The sequence below is a fragment of the Malaclemys terrapin genome, chromosome 2, assembly GCF_027887155.1.
Source record: "Malaclemys terrapin pileata isolate rMalTer1 chromosome 2, rMalTer1.hap1, whole genome shotgun sequence".
In the NCBI taxonomy this organism is placed as follows: Eukaryota; Metazoa; Chordata; order Testudines; family Emydidae; genus Malaclemys; species Malaclemys terrapin.
Genome location: NC_071506.1, coordinates 214,691,058 through 214,711,499, shown reverse-complemented (window position 1 = coordinate 214,711,499; position 20,442 = coordinate 214,691,058). Strand labels below are relative to the sequence as shown.

Below are 20,442 nucleotides of genomic sequence, written 5' to 3'. Positions count from 1 at the left end.
CAGTGAAACCTTCACAGTGTACTTCTATAGTGTGAAATGAAAGCAGATTTACATGACCACACACTTAAGCTGGTGTTCCATCCAGTTGAGTGTAAAGGAGGCGGTCACAGTAATGGGAGAGCAGGGAAACATGGGATAGTATTGTGTACAGACAGTTTATTTTAATGTCTTGCACAGAAGCTATTATTTTTGTTAAGTTTACTCCATGCAGTACATTTGCTTTTGTAAAAACATTGTGCAGCTATGTTGAAAGGAGTTGTTTTAACTTTGGCATTGTTTCTTCTGTTCAATTTCATCAGTAAATTGCAGCAGATGTCTGGTTGTCATGACAAAATTGCACATCTGTATTTTAAAGGCTGGAAGATGTGCTTTGTGGTTTTCCCACGGGTGTTACTTTGTCGTGATAACTGCACTCGGATAATTGGCCGGCTCCCCTAACAATCGATATCATAGTGAACACTTTTAATTTCAGTGTGAGGCGAAGGAGAAGAAAATGAATTCCAAAGCTGAGAGTGCTGAGCAGCATTTTCAGATTCACCTAGCGGTTTACATAACTTAATCTGCCATGGCAGAACATTCATAACCCAATCACAGTGTTTAGTGTGAGCAGTTTTATAATTTAACAGCATGGGGAAAACCTGTGAGCAGCACTGTGGACACCTCTTTGAAGAAAAGAGATAGTGTAGTTCTTCCGAATTACAGGATTTTCTATTGTGAAAAAGCTAGCAACAATTGTGTTCAATTAGTATGTCTCATTTTTATACTATGAAATGAAATTAAATGACAAACTAAGACTAACTACAAACCAAAAGTGTGCTGTATTTTGATTGTTAGGAAACCACAGTTATATTTTAGCTGGAACCCTATATGCCAAAAAGCCACAGAAAATTCTGCTCCTATAAATATAGATAGCAATGTGAGGGGTGGATGGTTCGGTAGAAAGAATAACAGGGTTTTACTGGCAAATGGGTGATATTTTGAATACTTATAATTTATTTACTCTACCTATCTTAAAATTTCAGTCTATAAATTATACATGAAACTGAATATTATAGTGCAGGAGAAAACTAAAATGGCAAGTATTTATTTTCAGCTCTTACATCCTTATTTATAAACAAGAGCTGCTCTTTAACATCCAGGTGTAACAGATAGCTCTATGTAGATATCTAATTTATAATTTTGTACTAAACTTCTGGCCCTTTCATTAATTTCTGAATGAATAACTTGTATTGGTTTTAAGGCAAACTCGCTCAGAAAGGCTGACTTGCTAAAGATGCCCAAATTGTGCCAATGGTGTATTAGGAGCCATTATGGGACTTCTTAATTACCTCAATTCAGCAAAGTACTTAAGCATGTGCTTAATTTAAGAACATGCTGAAGTTCACCACTATTCAGCAAAACGCTTATGTATGCACTTAAATCTTCAGTGGAACTTAAGCACATGCTTAAAGGAAAGTATGTTGTTTTTGCTGAAACAGGGCCTCAAAACTGTTTGAATGCCTTTACATGCAAAACCGGAAAGGGACAATTCAAAGAGGATATTGCTTATTGTCCACACATCTTATGGGATTTAATGAAAGATACAGCAAACCCAACCTGGCTTTGGAAAATAATGTAAGGTATAACTGGACTCTTTATACGCTGGGCAGGGGGTGAGTCTGACACAATGAAAGGACCTGATTTTTCTATGAAGAAGACAGACCCACCTTGACACACAAACTTATTGGATTCCCCTCAAACCTTCCTTAGATGTGATTTTTTTGCTAGAGGATTTTTTGAGAGAGGATTTGGCTAAAGACACCCAGGCTACCATCAAGCTGAGAGTCAAATCACTTTTATCTTTCTGTCCTGGTAATACTTCCATATTTGGTAACCTGAACTCACTGGCCAGCTGTTTTTAGCAATATTAGTGCATGATGTGTATTCACTGGACTAACTTTTAATGATATTTTAAATCTTTCACTTGCGCGCTGTGTTTTTATTTAAGACACCACATGGATAGGAGATGAAGCCTGTTAAATTGGGATGCTTGTTATTGTGTCTCCTCATAGAGAAGGGAGCTAACGATGGAAGAAGTGAAGTAACCACTTAGGTACTATATTAGCAGCAAGGAAATTGCAATTCTCCTCTCCATGGTGTCTGAAAAGAACTGGCACAAGACAACATGGGGACACAACAAGAATTCAATGGCCCGAGGGGTACGAGGCTTAGTAATTAGGGTTACCATTCGTCCGGATTTACCCGGACATGTCCTCCTTTTGTGTGCTAAAAATAGCGTCCGGGGGGAATTTGTAAAGCACTCACAATGTCCGGGATTTCCCCCTCCCCCGGCAGAGCGAGCGGCTGGGAGGGCTGCAGGAAAGTCCCGGGCTGGACTCCGGAGCAGCTTCCTCCTCCCACCCCCCCCTCCCTGCATTCTGAGCCGGCCGGCAGCTCCTCCTCCTGCAGCCCGCTCCGGCAGCCCTGTGCAGGGCCAGGGACCGGGTTTTGTGTTGTGCAGGGGAGCTCAGCCATGTGTCCGGCTGGCACAGAGCCCAACACCCTGTTCTGAGCAGCAGGGTAAGGGGGGGCAGGAGAAGGGACAGGGAGGTTCTGGATGGGGCAGTCAAGAAACGGGTGGGGGCTTTTGGAGGGGAGTGGAGAAAGTTTTGGGCAGTCAGGGTACAGGTAGGGGGTAGGGTCCTGGGGGGCAGTTGGGGGGGGGTCTTAGGAGGGGGCAGTTAGGGGACAAGGAACAGGGAGTCTTAGGTAGGGGGTGGGGTTCTGGAGGGCAGTTAGGAGCAGGGGTCCCAGGAGGGGGCAGTCAGGGGACAAGGAGCGGGGGGTAGGGGGCTGGGAGTTCTGGGGGGGAGCTGTCAGGGGGCAGGAGTGGGGAGAGGGATCGGAGCAGTCAGGGGACAGGGAGCAGAGCGGTTTAGATGGGTTGGGAGTTCTGGGGGGGGGCTGTCAGGGGGTGGGGAGTGGTTGGATGGGGCGTGGGAGTCCCAGGGGTCTGTCTGGGGGTGGGGGTGTGGATAAGGGTTGGGGCAGTCAGGGGACAAGAGGCAGGGAGGCTTAGATAGGGAGTGGAGTCCCGGGGGGCAGTTAGGGGCAGGGGTCCCAGGAGGGGGCAGTCAGGGGACAAGGAACGGGGGGAGGGTTGGGGGTTCTGGGGGGGCGGGAAGTGGGAGGGGCAGGGGCTAGGGCGGGGCTCCTCCCGTCCTCTTTTTTGCTTGTTGAAATATGGTAACCCTATTAGTAATACAAGGTTTAATATTCAGCCAGCCACCTGTCAGGGTCAAAAAGAGATTCATACACACTCCTCCCCAATGTATTCTGGGTTTTTGTTTGTTTGTCTCCTTCCTCTGAAGCATCAGAGATGGCTGTGGCTGGTGATGGGACACTGGATGCAGTGGGTCAGGGCTCTGAGGTGGCACTGAGCATTCTATCTCTCAGGTGCTTGGCTGGCTGGCTCTTGCTCACAGGCTCAGGGTCTGACAGATTGTCATATGTGGGGCTAGGAAGGAATGTTCCCCCCAGGTCAGAATGGCAGTGAGCTTGGGGGATTTTCACTTTCCTCTGCAGTATGGGGGTGCAGGTCACTTGCCAGGATTATCTGGGCATATCTCCACAGGCGCCAACTTTTCAAACTGCTGGGGGGTGCTTGACCCCTGGCTCTGCCCCAGGACCTGCCCCCACTCCACCCCGTCCCCAAGGCCCCACCATGCCTCTTCCCACCCCTGCTCCACCTCTGCCCTGCCTCTTCCCACCCAGTTCCACCCCCTCCCCCAAGCGTGATACATCCTCGCTCCTCCCCCCTCCCTCCCAGCCTCCCTGCACGTGGCTAAACAGGTGATTGTGGCGGCGGGGTGGGAGGCGCGGGGAGGGAGGGAGAGGTGCTAATTTGCGGGGCCTGCTGGCGGGCAGGAAGTACTGGGGGGTGGGGGGGAGCTGATGAGGGGCTGCCACTGGGTGCTCAGCACCCACCATTTTCCCCCCTGGGTGCTCCAGCCCCAGAGCACCCAAGGAGTCCGCGGCTATGCATATCTCACCGAATCATCTCTCTGCCATTGCAGGGGCCTCCACCTTGGTGCACTTCAATCCCTCCTATTCTCTCCCTGTGGCACATACAAATCTAGACTCCTGAGGGCAGTAATACTTTGGTCTAATTTTGGTTGTTGGATTTAGTGTGTGAGTGCTGGGTGGTGGTGGTGTCCTGTGATATTCAGGAAGTCAGATTAGATGATCTGGTGGTTCCTTCTGGCCTTAAACTCTATGACTGTAACCTGTAACATCATATCCCCCAGTAGTTTACATGATATTGCTTTCAGTTGTGATATTGTAAAATAAAACAGTGCTGTGAATATTTGTATCTGCGTGCAAAAATCACAAGCTGTAGCTTACAACAGTGAAGACATATATAGATCTTCATTTGTTTACAAAGGTCATTTGCTTCTTATGAAAATTTAAAAAAGTTAAAATACCCTACATTTCAAGTAAACAGCAAAAGTCCCAGTCCTTTGTCAAGCAAACGCTTCTTTAACTTCATTGGGAGCTCGCCTGAATAAGGATGAAGGATTGAAGCCATGTTATGTATAATGATTTATTTACAGTCCCATCGAGTTTTATATGTCTATACTTGTATGTATATAATTCTATCAGTCTTAGGTTGTACGTATAGGTCAATATGAGGAGCATAAAGTGAAAGATCTTTGCTGTACTATTTTGTATACAGTAATTGCCATTATAAAGTTATTATTCACTTACAATTGCCACTCGCTTCCATCCGAGGTGCCGGAACAGTGCCCCTATGCTGAGAGTAGGAAATAGCAGTGTACCGAAGCTGTTTCATGTCTATTGGCAAACATTAACTTTAATGATAACCACTGTATAGCCTGCACTGTATAAATGACCCAGTCTCCCATGCAGTAAGTCAAAAGGAAAGAAGATTTATCATCTGAAAAATATGTTCCAAGTAGCTCCTATACAATCTTTTCTGTTCCATCCCCCTTCTTTTCTACATCATGATGTGTAACTATGAAAATAAAAGGTTAAAATAAGTTTTATTAGGGTTTTTTATTTTAGAAAACAATTGAGTGATTGAAAATGCTGTAAAATGTCCATTTTGTACAGAAACTCCTGCTTAAAGGTAGGAAGGATAGACTAGTGGCTAGGGCATGGAACTAGCACTTGAGAGACCTGGGTTCAGTTCTGTGTGCTGCCATAGACTTCCTATGTGAACTTGGGCAGTTCACTTAATACAGCATTTGCCTCAGCTCCTCACCTAGACAATGGGGACAGAGATGTTGTGAGGATAAAAATCCACTTATAAGTGTGAAGTACTCAGATACTATGGTGGTGAGAGTATATAAATACCAAGATACCTATGTAACTGGACTTTTTATTTGCTATGAATGTTGTGAGGAAAAAATGTTGACAATACCCTGACGGGTCCCTAATATGTAAAATACTATTCACTGTCACAATATGGATTTGTTAGTATTTCAGATTGTTTGGAGTGAGAGAAATGTAGCTAAAACAGAGATTTTATATGTGAAAAGAATGAAATTTATCATGAGTATTAAAAATTCTAATGAGATAAAAGCCAATTATTGAGAATTCAGGTGGTTATTCTGATCACACTTAGATATGTGGCAGCTTAAGTAAACATCTCAGACTCAGACAGCTCCATTAATTAATTATAGCTCTGTATTCCAGCACATGCTTGGAAGTTCTAATACCCATGTAGAATATTTATAAGGAACATGTCTTTAGCAAGTCTAAACAAACAGACTTTAATGTGTGGGTAATGATAAGAGACTTTTACTTTTTCTTTGTGTGTACACACGTACACACACACACACACACACAAACAAAAGTAAAAGTCTCTTCTTATTTATAATGTGTGCGTGTACATATACGTAGTCTTACTCCTATTTTCCTGTTAAATAGCAATGGTACTATAGATGTAGAAGTGTTGCACTGTATATTGTGCTTCACCACAGTGAAAGATATTTAAAATATCTTTTTAGTACCTTTTAAAAAGTGTGTCTGAAGAGGGCAGCCTTTCCTCATATACTTGAAATTTTCTTAATTTGAAAAGGTTACTTTGTGTTGTGCAAATTATTTGTGTTACAAAGTACATGTTCACAGTCTTGAGTGTGCCATTCATAATTACTTCTGTTTTCCTTTAAATGTCTTTCCTCATCAAAGTCAGTTACTTTTTTTTTAAAAGTACCTAATCTATATATTAAAATAAAGTACTTTTTCCTTCCTAATTCTTTATTTATAGAGATTTAATTAGGATTTTAGTAGGAATGTCCTGATTTCAATAGGAAGGTTATCAGCAAGCATCTGAAGATGATGTAGATACTGTTTATTCAATTTACACTCTAGAAAATGAGTATCTTTGAATACTAAAAATGTATGTACTTAGACTGAGAAAACATTCTGTCTTCCTTATTGACAGTTCTCCTTATCTTTCATGTTTTCAATCCTGAACAGCTCTCCAGATTTCAAAAAGAAGAGCTAGCCTGAAAGCCCATGCAGGGCTGTTACTTTTTCTTTACATCTAATATTTTATGCTTTAATCGCAAGGAAATATTTTAAAAGTTTCCTAAGAGCAGATATGCTATCAGGGCTAGGTGAATGGCTACTCCAGATTGAGCAATTAGTGTGATAGATTTAAGGGGCTCTTAGAAGAATTTATCACTGAGGTGACCCTCGATCATTGTGTAGGGAGGGGCACTGAAGACTCTAGAATGATGTATTTTCACATTTCGCTGCTGCAGCCGCTATGTTGCGTTTACCCTCTTGCAGTGACAGATGAATTTGAATGCCTGTCTCACCTTCCCTTGTGTCATGAGTTAGATTCCGTGATAGGCCTAGGGGAGAATGAGAAGGAGCTGAATAGAATGAGAGAGAATGAGAACAAGCAAAGGGACTCTTTAACAATGAAACAAATCTTTAGGCTTATTTTCATAGAAGAGTTTTAAACAGAGATGTAGATGGAGTCAGTAGTGCGTCTACGATTGTGCAGTTAGGTCGTTGGTTGGGTCTGGTATGTAAATAAGCACACTGCAAATATGTGTTATGCAAATTAGCTGAATCTTTATAAAAAGACAATGAATTACACAACATCTAATGCTTTGCATAGGCAATAACATTCAAGAGCTTGGCTTCCATGCAAAACAGTTGTATTTTCTATCAGCTGGTGAAAATCTAGGGTCAACCCTTGATTAATTAATATCAGTGCTAATCTAAAATAAGCCATTGATATAGTGTTTTGGCAGTTTTTTTGGTAAACCAGAGTGAAAAAGAATTATTCACCATTAGCTGCAGTCATAAGTAGAGTAGCAAATATTTGCAACATGTTGATGTAGCAAAAGAATATTGGTTTATACTGGGTATTAGGTATGGCTTCCTTTTCTTGCCAGTATCTCCTCTATTACTGGTGTTCAATAGAGACTTCTTGTTTATCAGCAGCTAAATATGGCAAGTTGTGCCTAACTGATTGTTCAAGTTCACTGTAGTTTACACAGGCAGAAAAGCAATAAACCGGTACTCAATTTTGCTGTAATTGGTGGGAGAAAAGTGAAAATGTGAATTAACACATCCTTGTCAATAACCATGAGGAGTCCTTTCCCTGCTAAATGGTCAGAAACATTGCCCTTTTGGTTGAGTGGATTTTGTTGCTTTTTGCAATTGTACCTCAATAATTGTGAGTGGTAGAAACCTCAGTAAGTGTGCTTAGAACCAAGTCTAGACAGTTGCTTGCACAGTGGGCATAAAGTACTCACTTTGAATCAGTGCCTGAGCTTCAATAAAAATGTCCACTCATTGCACTAGCTCCATCAAAGCTCAAACCCACAAATTCACTGAGATTCACTCCTGTGGTTGGCAGCTCAGTCAATATCTCCCCAGCTCTGTCTCTTCCTGTCACAACATTGATTTCTGTAAGCTAGAGGAAGAAATCTCTGGTGACATAGGGCACAAACCTTAAGCACAGAATTCTTTTTCTTTTTTACACTGCCTATTGTTTAATCTGCAATTTCCAGCTATATCTCTCATCAGTGTGCCTTTTATATCTCGATCATCATATTCACATCAGCTGATTTTGAATGTTTTTTGCTTGATATTGGACATTTTTTGGACTATATAATTGTTGATTCTCCAGCTTCTTGTCATCAGTGCACAAAAAATGCTCAGGTTGGATAACATCATTCTGAAATGTTGACTAACAAAGTCATAACATACCCTATGACTCTGCAGAAAAGACAACAAATTTTGGCCAGCTACCATACTGTGCTTTTACATTATCAGTAGAGCATCCTGCTCTCGCTCTGAATGCTCAGTCATGACCACAATGGGGTTAGCAGTACCTGCTCCATAGTTAGGTTGAAATTATAAGTCCAATTTTCAAGTCCATGTTCCCATTACAAGTCCAATTTTCAACCCTTGTCCTTGCCTCCAACTTGGAAAGAAGAAAACGATTCCCTGGAAATTCCTCATGCTGCTACTCCTCCCAAGGTAGATTTTTTTCATGGCAATTATTTTGTGGGAAAGAGGGGGAAACCAGGAAATGAATTTTAAATCGATGGTGCTTAAAACTGTCATGGACTTTTTGAAAGTGTTCGTAACTTGTTTTCCCTCATTCTGTCTCCAAGATGGGTTTGTTCACAAACTTCAAACTTTGGCCTTGCAGATTTTGGCCTTTTAAAAGGATGTTTTAATGTGTGTACTGGGGGAGAGGTGGGCAGGAGAATGGCAAAGGGATGAACTCAGACTCATGGGAGAATAGTAAGTCCATAAAGAACTTATGATAGGGGTATATATGTCACACTAAGATAGGCAGTGAAGAGGATTAGTTAGGGGCCCCTTTATAGCAGGAATGGAGAATCTGCTTCAAAGCCTATTGAGGCCAGTGGAAAGACTCCCTTTGGAGTTTTGGGCTTTGGATCAGCCCCAAAAGAGGAGGCTGGGGTGAGATTCCTAAGTGGGAGACAGTCCAGGTAGGAAACAACAAAGTTAGGACCCCTAAGGCCAGACCAAGAAGCAAGGATAAACTGACCTTCTTGGTTACTTATGAGGATTATATTGATTTTTAAAGGCTTTGTAAATTATGGATGTTTGTTAGTTCTCTTGGTTGAAGAAAACCATTTTTTGGCTGCCATTTTTTTTCATTTGGATGAGATGGGATCTAACAAGTGTAGCTAGATGGTCACCTCTTTTAATTTCGTGTCTAGTAGAAGTGAAAAACTTGTTTGCTTGTTTGTTTTTTAAACACTACTGCAAAAAGAGTTGATGTAGTCCATGAGTTGAATCCTAGCTCTATTGAAGTTAATAGCAAAATTACCATTGATATCAGTGGGGCCAGGATTTCACCCAATAATCACTTTTTTCTGCCATAACTGCAAAGGGAAATTATAGTACTCGACAGTGCAGGTTGTTTTTTTATTTGTTTGTTTATTTCTGTCTTTAAACTCCAGCTGTAGAAGCCACCAAACAAAATAAGAAGCAAGTTAACCAACAAGACTGTGTTTGTCAGCAAATAGCTTTTGAATAACTGTATCTTTTTAACATGACTTTATTGGTTCTTCCTATCATAAGCAATAGACATTCAAAAGGTTTAGCTTGTCTGAAGAAGGTTCTCACAGAAGCAAGCTTTATGCCTAAAACTATTATAATGTTGCGTCAAGTCACTATACTGCTGTTCAGCAAGAAAACTCTTGAATTCAGTGGCTAATGCATGGAAAATGTATGGGAATTACAAATAAAATGTATATATGTATTGCATGGGTTACAATAAATTCTGATTTCTGAGCCAGTCGAAATAATTGGCCAGATCCTGAAATTCTTATTCACTACTTTGTATGCAGTGTTGGTGTATTGGTCCCAGGATATTAGAGAGACAAAGTGGGTGAGGTAATATCTTTTACTGGACCAAATTCTGTGGATGAGAGAGAGACGCTTTCAAGCTTACACAGAACTCTTCTTCAGGTCTGGGAAACTAACTCGGGGGTGTCACTGCTAAATACAAGGTGGAACAGATTATTTAGCATAAGTAGTTAACACATATTTCGAGGGACCATTCAAGGTGAAGTGACCTGTTGACACTCCTCCAATCATAGGGAGGAAAGGAGGGAGCGGGAATTGTAAGTGGGTTATAGATTGTTGTAATAAGCTATAAATCCAGTGTCTCTATTCAGTCTGTGATTTTTAGTGTCTAGTAAAGTTATGAATTCACATTTGAGACCTTTACGTTCATGCCCACAGCATCCACATGGACGAGTTACAGCGCAGCGCTTTGGGGTGGGTTGCTATTCACATCCCCCTAGTCTGAACTGCCGGGCAGGGCAATCATGCCCTTAGGTAGCAATTCTGTTCATCCTGGAAAAGAATCCAGCTCTCCCCGCTTAGTTATATTGGCTCTTTAGCAGGTCTTCACTACAGACCTATATTGGTAAAACTGCTACTCAGGGATGTGAAAAATTAACACCCCTAAGCAACATAGTTATACGGACCAAACCCCCAAGGCACAGGGTGTTATGTCAACAGGAGGACTTCTCCCATTGACATACCTGCCACCTGTGGGGAACGTAGATTAAGTACACCAACAGGAGATGCTTTCCCGTCGGCATAGGAGTGTCTCTACTTAAGCGCTACAGTGGCGTAGCTGCATCGGTGCAGCTGTGCTAATGCAGCATTTTAAGTGTAGACTTGCCCTTTAGGTCTTCCAAAAGTAAAAAGCAGTACAAATTATTTCTGCCACTGGAGTAAGCAAATGGGACTAAACATACACTGGAAACAGATTTATTGAATAAGAAGGTACCACTATTGCATAGTTGCTTTTCTGATGGTGATCATGCTGTCTGGAGCAGCTCATAAATGTGAGTGCCAATCTTAGGGCAGACTGTCAGAAAATAGGGCAGACTCCCCAAATGGGTGGTATGTTCTGTGATTAGATTTCACCAAGCCAGTAACAAATGTGCACTCCTGAATCATCATACCAGTATTACCATGGAGTTACAGACAGTCCCCTAAGGCTCTCCAGCCTATCTTGCCACCCAGACAAATAGGTCTTTGTGAGAAAAGGTTATTTAAACCTAAAATCACACCACCTCAGGTTATTCCCTATCCCGAAGAATCAGTTACTTACCCCAGATCAATTGGTACTCTGGATCTCACACCAAAAACAGTGTTGGCAGCCAATTCTCTAATAAACTAACTAAAAATTTATTAGCTACGAAAAAGAAATGACAGTTATTGAGAGGTTAAAGCAGATAAAATAGCAGGTAAAATGAGTCGAAGTTTGTAAGTCCAAAATGATAGCAGAGATGTAATAAATTGCCAGTTTCCAAAATTCTCTCATGGTACCCAGAATAACTGTGGGGATCTCTGGCTACTCATTCAGTATTTCCACCTTGTTGGAATCCAAACAGTCCAGAGATACAGGGCTGTTCCTTGAATCAATATTTATAGTTTCTTTTCCAGAAAACTATCTGAACAGTGTCTTTACGCATGTGGCTTTTCCTTTCATGACAATGGATAGGAAGTGCAGACTGAGGCCGTTTCTACACTTACCAGTTTATAGCGGCTGTAAGAGCGCTTGTGTAGCCACGTTATGCCGATGGAAGAGAGTTTTCCCATTGACATAATAAAACCAGCTCAACAAGTGGCGGTAGCTATGTCACCTGCCGCCGACATAGCACTATGCACACGAGCACTTATGCTGGCAAAACTCATGTCACTCAGGGGTGTGTTTTTTTCCACACTCCTGACCAACAAAAGTTTGGCCGACATAGGCCATGTCTACACTTGCACGTAAGTCTATGAATTCCCATTGTTGAGCTCAATGGCCCTTGCTCTGAGATTAGTGTGATGGTGTGTCACAGTTAGCACTCTTCTTCATTCAGAGTTCCAAGGCTCCAATCGCGTTTTATGGGTAATTTAGTTGCAGGGATATACACAATGTAAATATAATTACAGGGGTATACACAATGTAAGTGTAATGTAACAGCAAATAATCTTCCATTAGTTTTCACATCAAACATCTTCTCATCTTAACACTAACACACATTTTGATCTAGGGTTATCTAATTACATAATGTAGTGCAATAGCAACCAATAGGTTATAGATAAGTGAAAACAGTACCATTAATATTTCCTTTAAACTATAGCAATGGTGCCGAACCTTATTACACAGGAAAAACCACATAAACCTAAGCGCAACCTTGTGTGGGCCAAACAGATTTTACATATTTTAATAAGATTTAAAGTCCCCTATATTGATTTATATTTTACGTTCAGCTTGTTTCGTATGTATTTAGATAGGTTATTTCTATGTACAGTATTGTCTGTTTACACAGTTGTATAAACTAAAATGATGTAAACATGACAACAAAAATGCTAATGAATCGGCCGACAGTATATTGTGTTGAAGCAGGCTGCGGGCCTTATGAAATGCCATGTACCGCCTGCAGGCTGTAGGCTATATACACAAGTGAATTGGCCTGATTACACTACAATATCTTTTGACACACCTTTGAATTCTATTAGCATATGAGTCAATTAGCTTGAATACACACTAATACACTTAACACTTCTTTGATATTCACACAGAAGTGAATTGGCCTATGGCCATGGCCTGTGCTGGTCTGTCAGTGTCACCTTGATAATCACACTTTAAAACCGAGGAGATGGCAAATTGCCTAGGTTTACTGGTAGGAAGAACAACATACAGTCAATGTCTACTTTTATTATGAGGACACCCATGTCAGAAGACGTGCTACATTAATTAGCTGATTGAAAACTGCAAAAAAAAAAATTTTTTTTTACCTTTTTGCATTTTGGAATTTGAAAAATTTCAACTTGCAGTATGGTAAAAAATTCTCCCCTTTTTTTCTTAGTTTTGAAATTTGGCATTATGTTGAAATTTGAAAGGCTGTAACCAGCTCTAATGGGTTCAAACATGAATCAGCCATAACATATAGTCTTCAATCTGTAGTCATTGATGGACTCACACTATTACCTTACCCATAGATTATCCTATGTTACCTGGGCCCTCTTTTAGGGCCTGTGACGTTATTAATATAACCTGTGACCGTATAGATCATTGTTGCAACCACTGTTGTATATTTGCAGCAAATATTGTACAAAGATTGTCGTGTAAGGTGTCTATGGAAAGGTTATGATTTGCTGATTATGATTATACTATCTGTATGGGTGTATCATTTTTGTAGTTGAAGTTATGAATATTGGCTATGAAATCTAATCAGCTTCTTGAGAAAGGAATTTGCAAATTAAGTGCCCAGTCAAGAAACACTTAATGGACAATGGACCTTTGGCGACTCCAATCCACATAAGAAGTCTTCCTGGGGACGTTCAAGATAGCATGTGAGCAATGGCTGCCGCCTGTAAAGAACTGAGTCATGCGTGGACATGTGACTTGCCCATGTGACTCCAAACTCCATTTTGCTGTAATTTTCCACAGTAAGAACAAAGAGGTGGAAGAGACTATAAAAGGCAGCTGCCTCATCTCCATCTTCTTGCCTCTGCTTCTTGCCTCTGGAGGGACTTCGCTACAAATGGAAGCTCTGAACAAATGACTGAATGACCCATCAACTCCAGAGATTTGATTTGAACCTGCAGTTTATTCCACCACTGCTACAAGCCTGAACCAAGAACTTTGCCATTTAACCAGTTCTAGCTCTCAGCTATATCTTTTTCCTTTTATGAATAAACCTTTAGATTTTAGATTCTAAAGGATTGGCAACAGCGTGATTTGTGGGTAAGATCTAACTTGTATATTGACCTGGGTCTGGGGCTTGGCCCTTTGGGATCGGGAGAACCTTTTTTTTCTTTTCCTGGGGTATTGGTTTTCATAACCATTCATCCCCATAACGAGTGGCACTGGGTGATACTGGGAAACTGGAGTGTCTAAGGGAATTGCTTGTGTGACTTATGGTTAGCCAGTGGGGTAAAACCAAAGTCTTCTCTGTTTGGCTGGTTTGGTTTGTGTTGGTGTGCAACTTGGCTGTAACTGCCCTGCTTTAAGCAATTTGTCCTGAATTGACACTCTCAGAAGTGTCCCACCAAAGCCAGCATCATTAAAGGGCCACATCCAAACTTGCATGTGTTTGACTGACATGTGATAGACACTGGAACCCAGCTAGTCCTTCTATTACTTCTTGCTTCAATAAGCACTTTTGTTCAAAAAAGTGACTCTACTGGTCAAACAGTGTTTTCCTATGAGCTATGTAGATACTGCATTGTTTGCTCTCCTTTTATCTGTGCCACTTTGTTGCTGTGAAAAGCATTTCCCCCCCTACCATCACTGGGCTTTAAAGCTCTTTGGAGCAGGCCTAAAGTTTCATCAGCACTTGTCACATCTAGGCTTTGCTCTGGCTCTAGGTTTAAAACACATTTTCTACCTGAAACTGTTAGTACTCCTATATCAGCCTTTACCTCTTCAAACAGGCTATTGTCTGGATATCTAAATAATGCCTGTTTTTCTCAGCATATTTTTTGCCAATGACTTCTAGCTTAGACGATGAAAACAAATGTGCAGTTGGCAGTTTTCCTTTCTTTCTGAACTACTGTTTACATTGCAAATCGTCATGCTTTTCTGACTTTCTGAAGTTTCAACACTACTTTAGTTCCTGTCATAGGATGAACTAGCCCTCTAGGAGGGACAGGAGTTTAGCTGCAGCTGTCAGGTTTAGCCCATTCACTCCCACAGGCGAGTAAGGAGAGGGGAGGGAGAACATGTGATTACAAACCAGGCCAGCTGGGAACATAAGGACAGCCTGAATTCACTTAGAGACTCTTTCCCCTTAGCTTCTAGTTATAGGCTTGGGCAGGCAGCCTGTTGGGAATAGAAGGAAAGTTGGGCTTTAGGGAGAGAGAGCTACTTGGAAGACAGCTAAGAGCTCCCAGGTATGATGCAGAATACCTGGGACAGAAAACCAGCAAGGAGAAGAAACTACTGGTAAGAAAGCCTCTGCTGAAGGACCTGCAGTCATTAGGAGTTTGCTGGTTGAGAAGCCCTGCAAAGGACTTTGAACCTGGAGGGAAGGGGAATCCCTGACAAAGGACTAACTGAGCCTGAGGCAAAAGGTGGGAAGGCTTTGAATGTTTGGTAATTTCCCAGAACGGGAGAGTTGCTGAGGAAAATTCCCACAAGGTGAAGCTTCCTTCCCTGAAGAAGAAGGAGAAACTAACCTGTCTGGCATTAATCCCATTTACTGCCTAAGTGCTGCTACAATTGCCAACAAAGCAGCAGGAAGTACCCCTATATTCTCCTGTGCTAGTCTTCTTCCTTGTGATAGGTGCATGCACAAAGTGCTGGTGAGTTAGAGGTATAGATCCAGATTCTGATCTTGGCCCTAGGTACTCAGTGCTGAAAGTCATCAATTAGTGAGACAATTACTGGGGAATGTAATTTGCCCTGCAAATGTCTCCTGTGGCACCTGGGTTCTCTGAGAGTACTTGAAAGTGAATATCAGTTTTGTAAGGCCAGACTATCTGCTGTGGAGGCTCCTTCTTGATCCCCAGGGAGTTGGGCCTGCCTGGTTTCTGTTGAAAGTTTTGATGGAATCAGCATGTTCCTGCAGAACACTTTGGTTCTGTTCATGCTGTCTGAGAACTTCTACCCTTACACAATATCTCATAAATGGACCCTTTCATCCCTACACTTGTTTTACTAAACCAGAAAAGAGTTACACAGATGCTGAGTTAATAATAGTGATATGTTGCATTCACTGCAGATTATATGTAAGGCTTTTTCTCATTTACATTAAGGCCCCTTTACATGGGTCTGGCAGAGTTGGCTTCTCTTGTAAATTCTTCTTAATATTTGTGCTGGGCTGATTTTTTTTTTTAAAACAATTATGAAACATGTGGGTTGGGGGCAGTTACTGGTTATGAACGAAATTCACTATTGAAGGAAATGGGAAAAACAATTCTCTTGGCTATTGACTGAGAAATTTGGATAGTAGGAACAGAGTTAGTTGGATAACAGTTTTTACCTTTCTGGGTACTTTTAATTAAGAAAAGCATAAGGTGCTTCTATCAAATTGTTTTGTTATAAAATAAGCTTCTGGAGAAATGTAATTGTCTCATTTTTCAACTTGCTATTGAGAGACTCACGAGGTCTCTCTCTCCCTCCCTTGTCTTCAGAGTTCTGTAAAAGCTTTTTTTAAAGCAAAATGTGTTGATTTTTAATTTGAAGTCTTTTTTTATATTTAAAAAGAAATTGAATCTTTGTTTGGGATATCGGCCCGTCTAAGGATATCTGTTAGAAGTTAAGAATCCACAGAGTAAGATTATTGCTATTAAACTTGTAATATGACTTTTTTATCAAAAGGAATAGTCAGCAAAATAATCAACTGACTCTGACTTTTCATTCTCGCTAATGAGAAACAATCACTCTAGAGTACTTAATGATAAATATCTGAGGGGTAGCCACGTTAGTCTGGATCTGTAAAAAGCGACGAAGAGTCCTGTGGCACCTTATAGACTAACAGGCGTATTGGAGCATAAGCTTTCGTGGGTGAATACCCACTTCGTCAGACGCATGATATGTGGGTATTCACCCACGAAAGCTTATGCTCCAATACCTCTGTTAGTCTATAAGGTGCCACAGGACACTGTCGCTTTTTAATGATAAATGTAAACCTATTGGTTATATCCTAGAACATCTTTATTCTGTCCTCAAGTGTTACAAGCATTAAACCATTTATTTCTGTAAATACAAAGAGAGTATTGTACTACAAATTCTACATAGATTTATAACTTCCATATATGTTCCCTTCATAAATCTGAGCTTGTGTTTGAGCCTCGCTGGTGATGTAATGTATTGGTGAATTAATATTTCATGCCTGGAGATCTAAATTCAAGCTAGGTCACAAGTGTAAATAATGTAAGTCTAATTGTAGTTTCTACCCTGCGTACCAACACTAGTGCAGGAAGGATATATGTAAATCTAATTCTTATTTGTGAGGATCAGTGTCCCAGTACAGAACAGCATGATTATCACACTCTGCTGAAAAGACTTCTAGAGTTAGAATAGCAGGTGAGTCTAGATTAGGATTGTGATGCACTGATAAAACACTTGCCTGCATTATACCATATCTCCAAGAGCAACTAGTTCCTCAATTTCAAAAGCACTAAATTAACCATCTATAGTATTTGAAACAAACAAACCTGAGCTCATACCTCTAGTCTGGATTGAGTCACTTTCATTAGATTCTATGAATTAAAACATTTCTTAAAATCGGTGTAATACAGTATAAAGAGAGAACAGCTTGCTGCTATGTAATCACAATTGGTCGAAAACTTGAGACCTCTAATAGTGTCTCTGGATGAATGATTTTAGCAGGTAAGGATCAGATCACCTCAGACAACTTGCTGGTTAGGTAATACTTTTTCAAATAATTTTAAACTTAGTGGCGATTAGTACACCATCTCACTTAACTATTGTATATCACAAGTCTTGCATTTAAGTTTACAGCTCAAAGAATAAAACCTGACTTGGTATGCTTTTTACAGTGTATGTAGATTACATACTGAGGGTTCTGCAGGAGTATGGCTGAAATCAGATTATTAGGTAGATATTATAGGTTTGTCACACTAGACATGGTTTAGCACTTCAGCGACAGTAGACATGGAGAAGTAAGGGGAACTAATGCATAAGGCTACATCAGAAAGATGACCACTCTGCATTGTTATTCTTTATGATACAGTAGTGTCTAGAAGCCCCAACTAAGATTGGGACCCAGTTATGCTAGGCAGTGTATACACACTTATTTAAGCAAACATTGCCCTCAAGAGTTTACAATCTAAATAGCCAAGACTAAGGCTGTGAGGGGAAACAGAAGCATGAAGGCACTTGTCCAAGGTCAAACAGGTCGGTGGCAAAGTTGGAACTAAAACCCAGGTCTCCTTTGTCTCAGGCCAATGCCGTAACTCTTGACAGTCCTGCCTTTTTTTCTCTGTAGAAATCTGGGTTGCTGACATTAAGTTCATATATGGATATTTATATTGAGCTCTGGCTGAATGCATGGCATTTTTATTTTACAGAGGTCAACAGCCAGCAAGACTTCAGGTGCTCCTTCATATAGCAGATGGTCCAGCTCACAGCCACATCAGGTAATACGTGCTTTTTGAGGAGAACATGCACTACAGTGTATTATAATACCTGTAGGTGAACACAATATGCACCATATGCTTATGCTGCTCTGTTATTTTTAAGTGCTAATCAACTGTGGGTTCTGAGAGTTGTCTAGTTTGCTTGACCCAAGTGGGCCAATTTGAGTGATGACATAAGCAGGCACAATGCCACTGAAATTGATGGAGTTTGTGACAGGTGTACAGGCCCACTGATCACTTGGAAGGGTCCTCGCAGCTGTGAGTCACCTTCTCTAAGGTGCCACTGAGTAGGGTAAAAGGGGCAGCAATGAAGGAGGGTTCTGTCACATTTCTTATGCTGGAGATGAATTTGGAGGCAATTATATTCCCAATTGAGTTCAGTCATGTCACTATCCCTGTTACACCAGTGTTTTGCACCATTTAAAACCGTAAATGAGAGAGGTAATTTGATGGGTGACAGGGAAACTTAGAGACCCACTACAAACACAGATTAAATGCTGATACAAAGAGCAGGGAAGCAATGTGACAGCAGCCAACTAGTGATGAAATTGTTAGCAGCTTCGCGGGTTTTTTTTTGTTTTGTTTTGTTGTTTTTTTTTTACTGTCTTCCCCTCCGCCCCAAGTATTGAGAGGAGACTGTAGTCAATTCAGTCTGGTAGAACAGAGGGAAATACTGTTGACTGTCAGAGGCGGCTCTAGGCACCAGCAAACCAAGCACATGCTTGGGAAGGCACATTTTCAAGGGCAGCATTCTGGCCCCCCCACCCCCTTCTTTTTTTTTTTTTTTTTTTTTTTTTTTTTTTGCTTCGGGCAGCAAAAGCCTAGAGCTGGCCCTGGCAGCAGCAGCTCGTTGCCCTGGGGCTGCTGCGGTTCGTGCCGTGGGGGAGCAGCGCCTGCACCTTGTGGCTGGACCGGGCAGGCTCCTAGCAGGGGACACTCGGGCTGGGGGCTGCCCCTCGGGGCACACGGAGCCGCCTGCAGATGCCGCAGGGCGGCCGCCCCCCTAGCGCCACAGCCGGGGCTGGGCGAAGTGGCCCAAGCCGCCCAGGGACTGTGGCAGGGCAGCCAGAAGCAGCAGCGGGGCCATAGAGGGCGGGGCGCTGCCGTGTGAGGCCCGCGTCCTGCTCTCTGGGGCTCCACTCCCTCTGAGGCTACCCTGCCCTGGCTCCTCAGCCCCCTGCTGAGGCGGTCCCCCGGCTCTGCCCTCCCAGGTCCTGGCCAGTCCTGGAGGTGGGAGCCCTGGCTGGAGGGACCCTGGTCTGAGGCGCGGCCCGGGAGCCCCGCTGCTTACCCCAACCCTGCCAGTGCCGGACCGGCTTGAGGCAAGGGGGGAGCGGGTGGAGTCAGCAGTGGTGGGGGAGAGAGCCCAGCGCTGGGGCGGCAGGGGGTGCGTGTGGCGGGGAAGAGAGATACCACCGCTGGGGCAGCCAAATATTTTTTTGCTTGGGGTGGCAAAAAACCTAGAGCCGGCCCTGGTGACTGTAGGTAGAAACATAATTTGGTTGCTTAAATTAAGGGTTGACTGGCTTAAAATGTAAACTTTTCCTTAGGAGGACCACACACAAATAAACCTGGGTGCTGGTTTGTTTTGATAAAGGTACGAGTACGTGCCCCTAGAAGTGTGGAAACGCCCAAGGTGGCTTTAGTTTTGCCATCAACTGGGATTTGGCTTTACACAATTAAAAGTAGAGGTAGTTCCGAACTGGGTCCCATTTTTATTCAGGCTGTGAAACTTCAGTTTAAAGAAGGGGCTGGATAACAGGCACTCTAGAGATTAGAAACAATCACACCATCACCTTTGCTTTCTGTTGTTGATGGATATGCATGCTTGTTGAAATGGAGAAGAATCTTGCTCTCTGCTCCTCATCAAATAGGATTATGATTACTGCTTGCAGTGTGGCAATGGAGTGCACACATGCACATTTTCAAGGAAGTTCTGTGACCTGTGTTATACTGGGAGTCAGATTAGATAACCACATGGGCCACTTCTGGCCTCAAAATCTATGAAGCTGAAGTTGGGACTAGCCCAATGCCTGGGGTATATTGTTTTGTGTCTGTTCACCTGAGTAGCTGAGAATTCAGCACTGCCTTTCCCCCTCATTTTGAAAGGTAGTGTGTTTTACTATGGGGATTGGATTTTTTTTTTTTTTTTTTTTATAATGGCTAGATTCAGAGTAACAGCCGTGTTAGTCTGTATCCGCAAAAAGAAGAACAGGAGTACTTGTGGCACCTTAGAGACTAACAAATTTATTAGAGCATAAGCTTTCGTGGATGCATCCGAAGAAGTGGGCTGTAGTCCACGAAAGCTTATGC

At 42.1% G+C, this 20,442-nt stretch overlaps 1 protein-coding gene across 4 annotated transcripts in view; it reads left to right on the top strand.

Moving 5' to 3' along the window:
- The window catches only part of RBMS3 (RNA binding motif single stranded interacting protein 3), a 908,048-nt gene that overhangs the window by 134,458 nt on the left and 753,148 nt on the right, over positions 1–20,442 (top strand). For 3 of the 4 annotated variants that reach the window (XM_054019901.1, XM_054019900.1, XM_054019903.1), the window contains one exon: positions 18,061–18,129. The exons of the other annotated variant lie outside the window; for it this stretch is intronic. In XM_054019901.1, the coding sequence (XP_053875876.1) occupies positions 18,061–18,129 (69 nt within the window). The remainder of the gene's footprint in view (positions 1–18,060; positions 18,130–20,442) is intronic. 4 annotated transcript variants of the gene reach the window in all.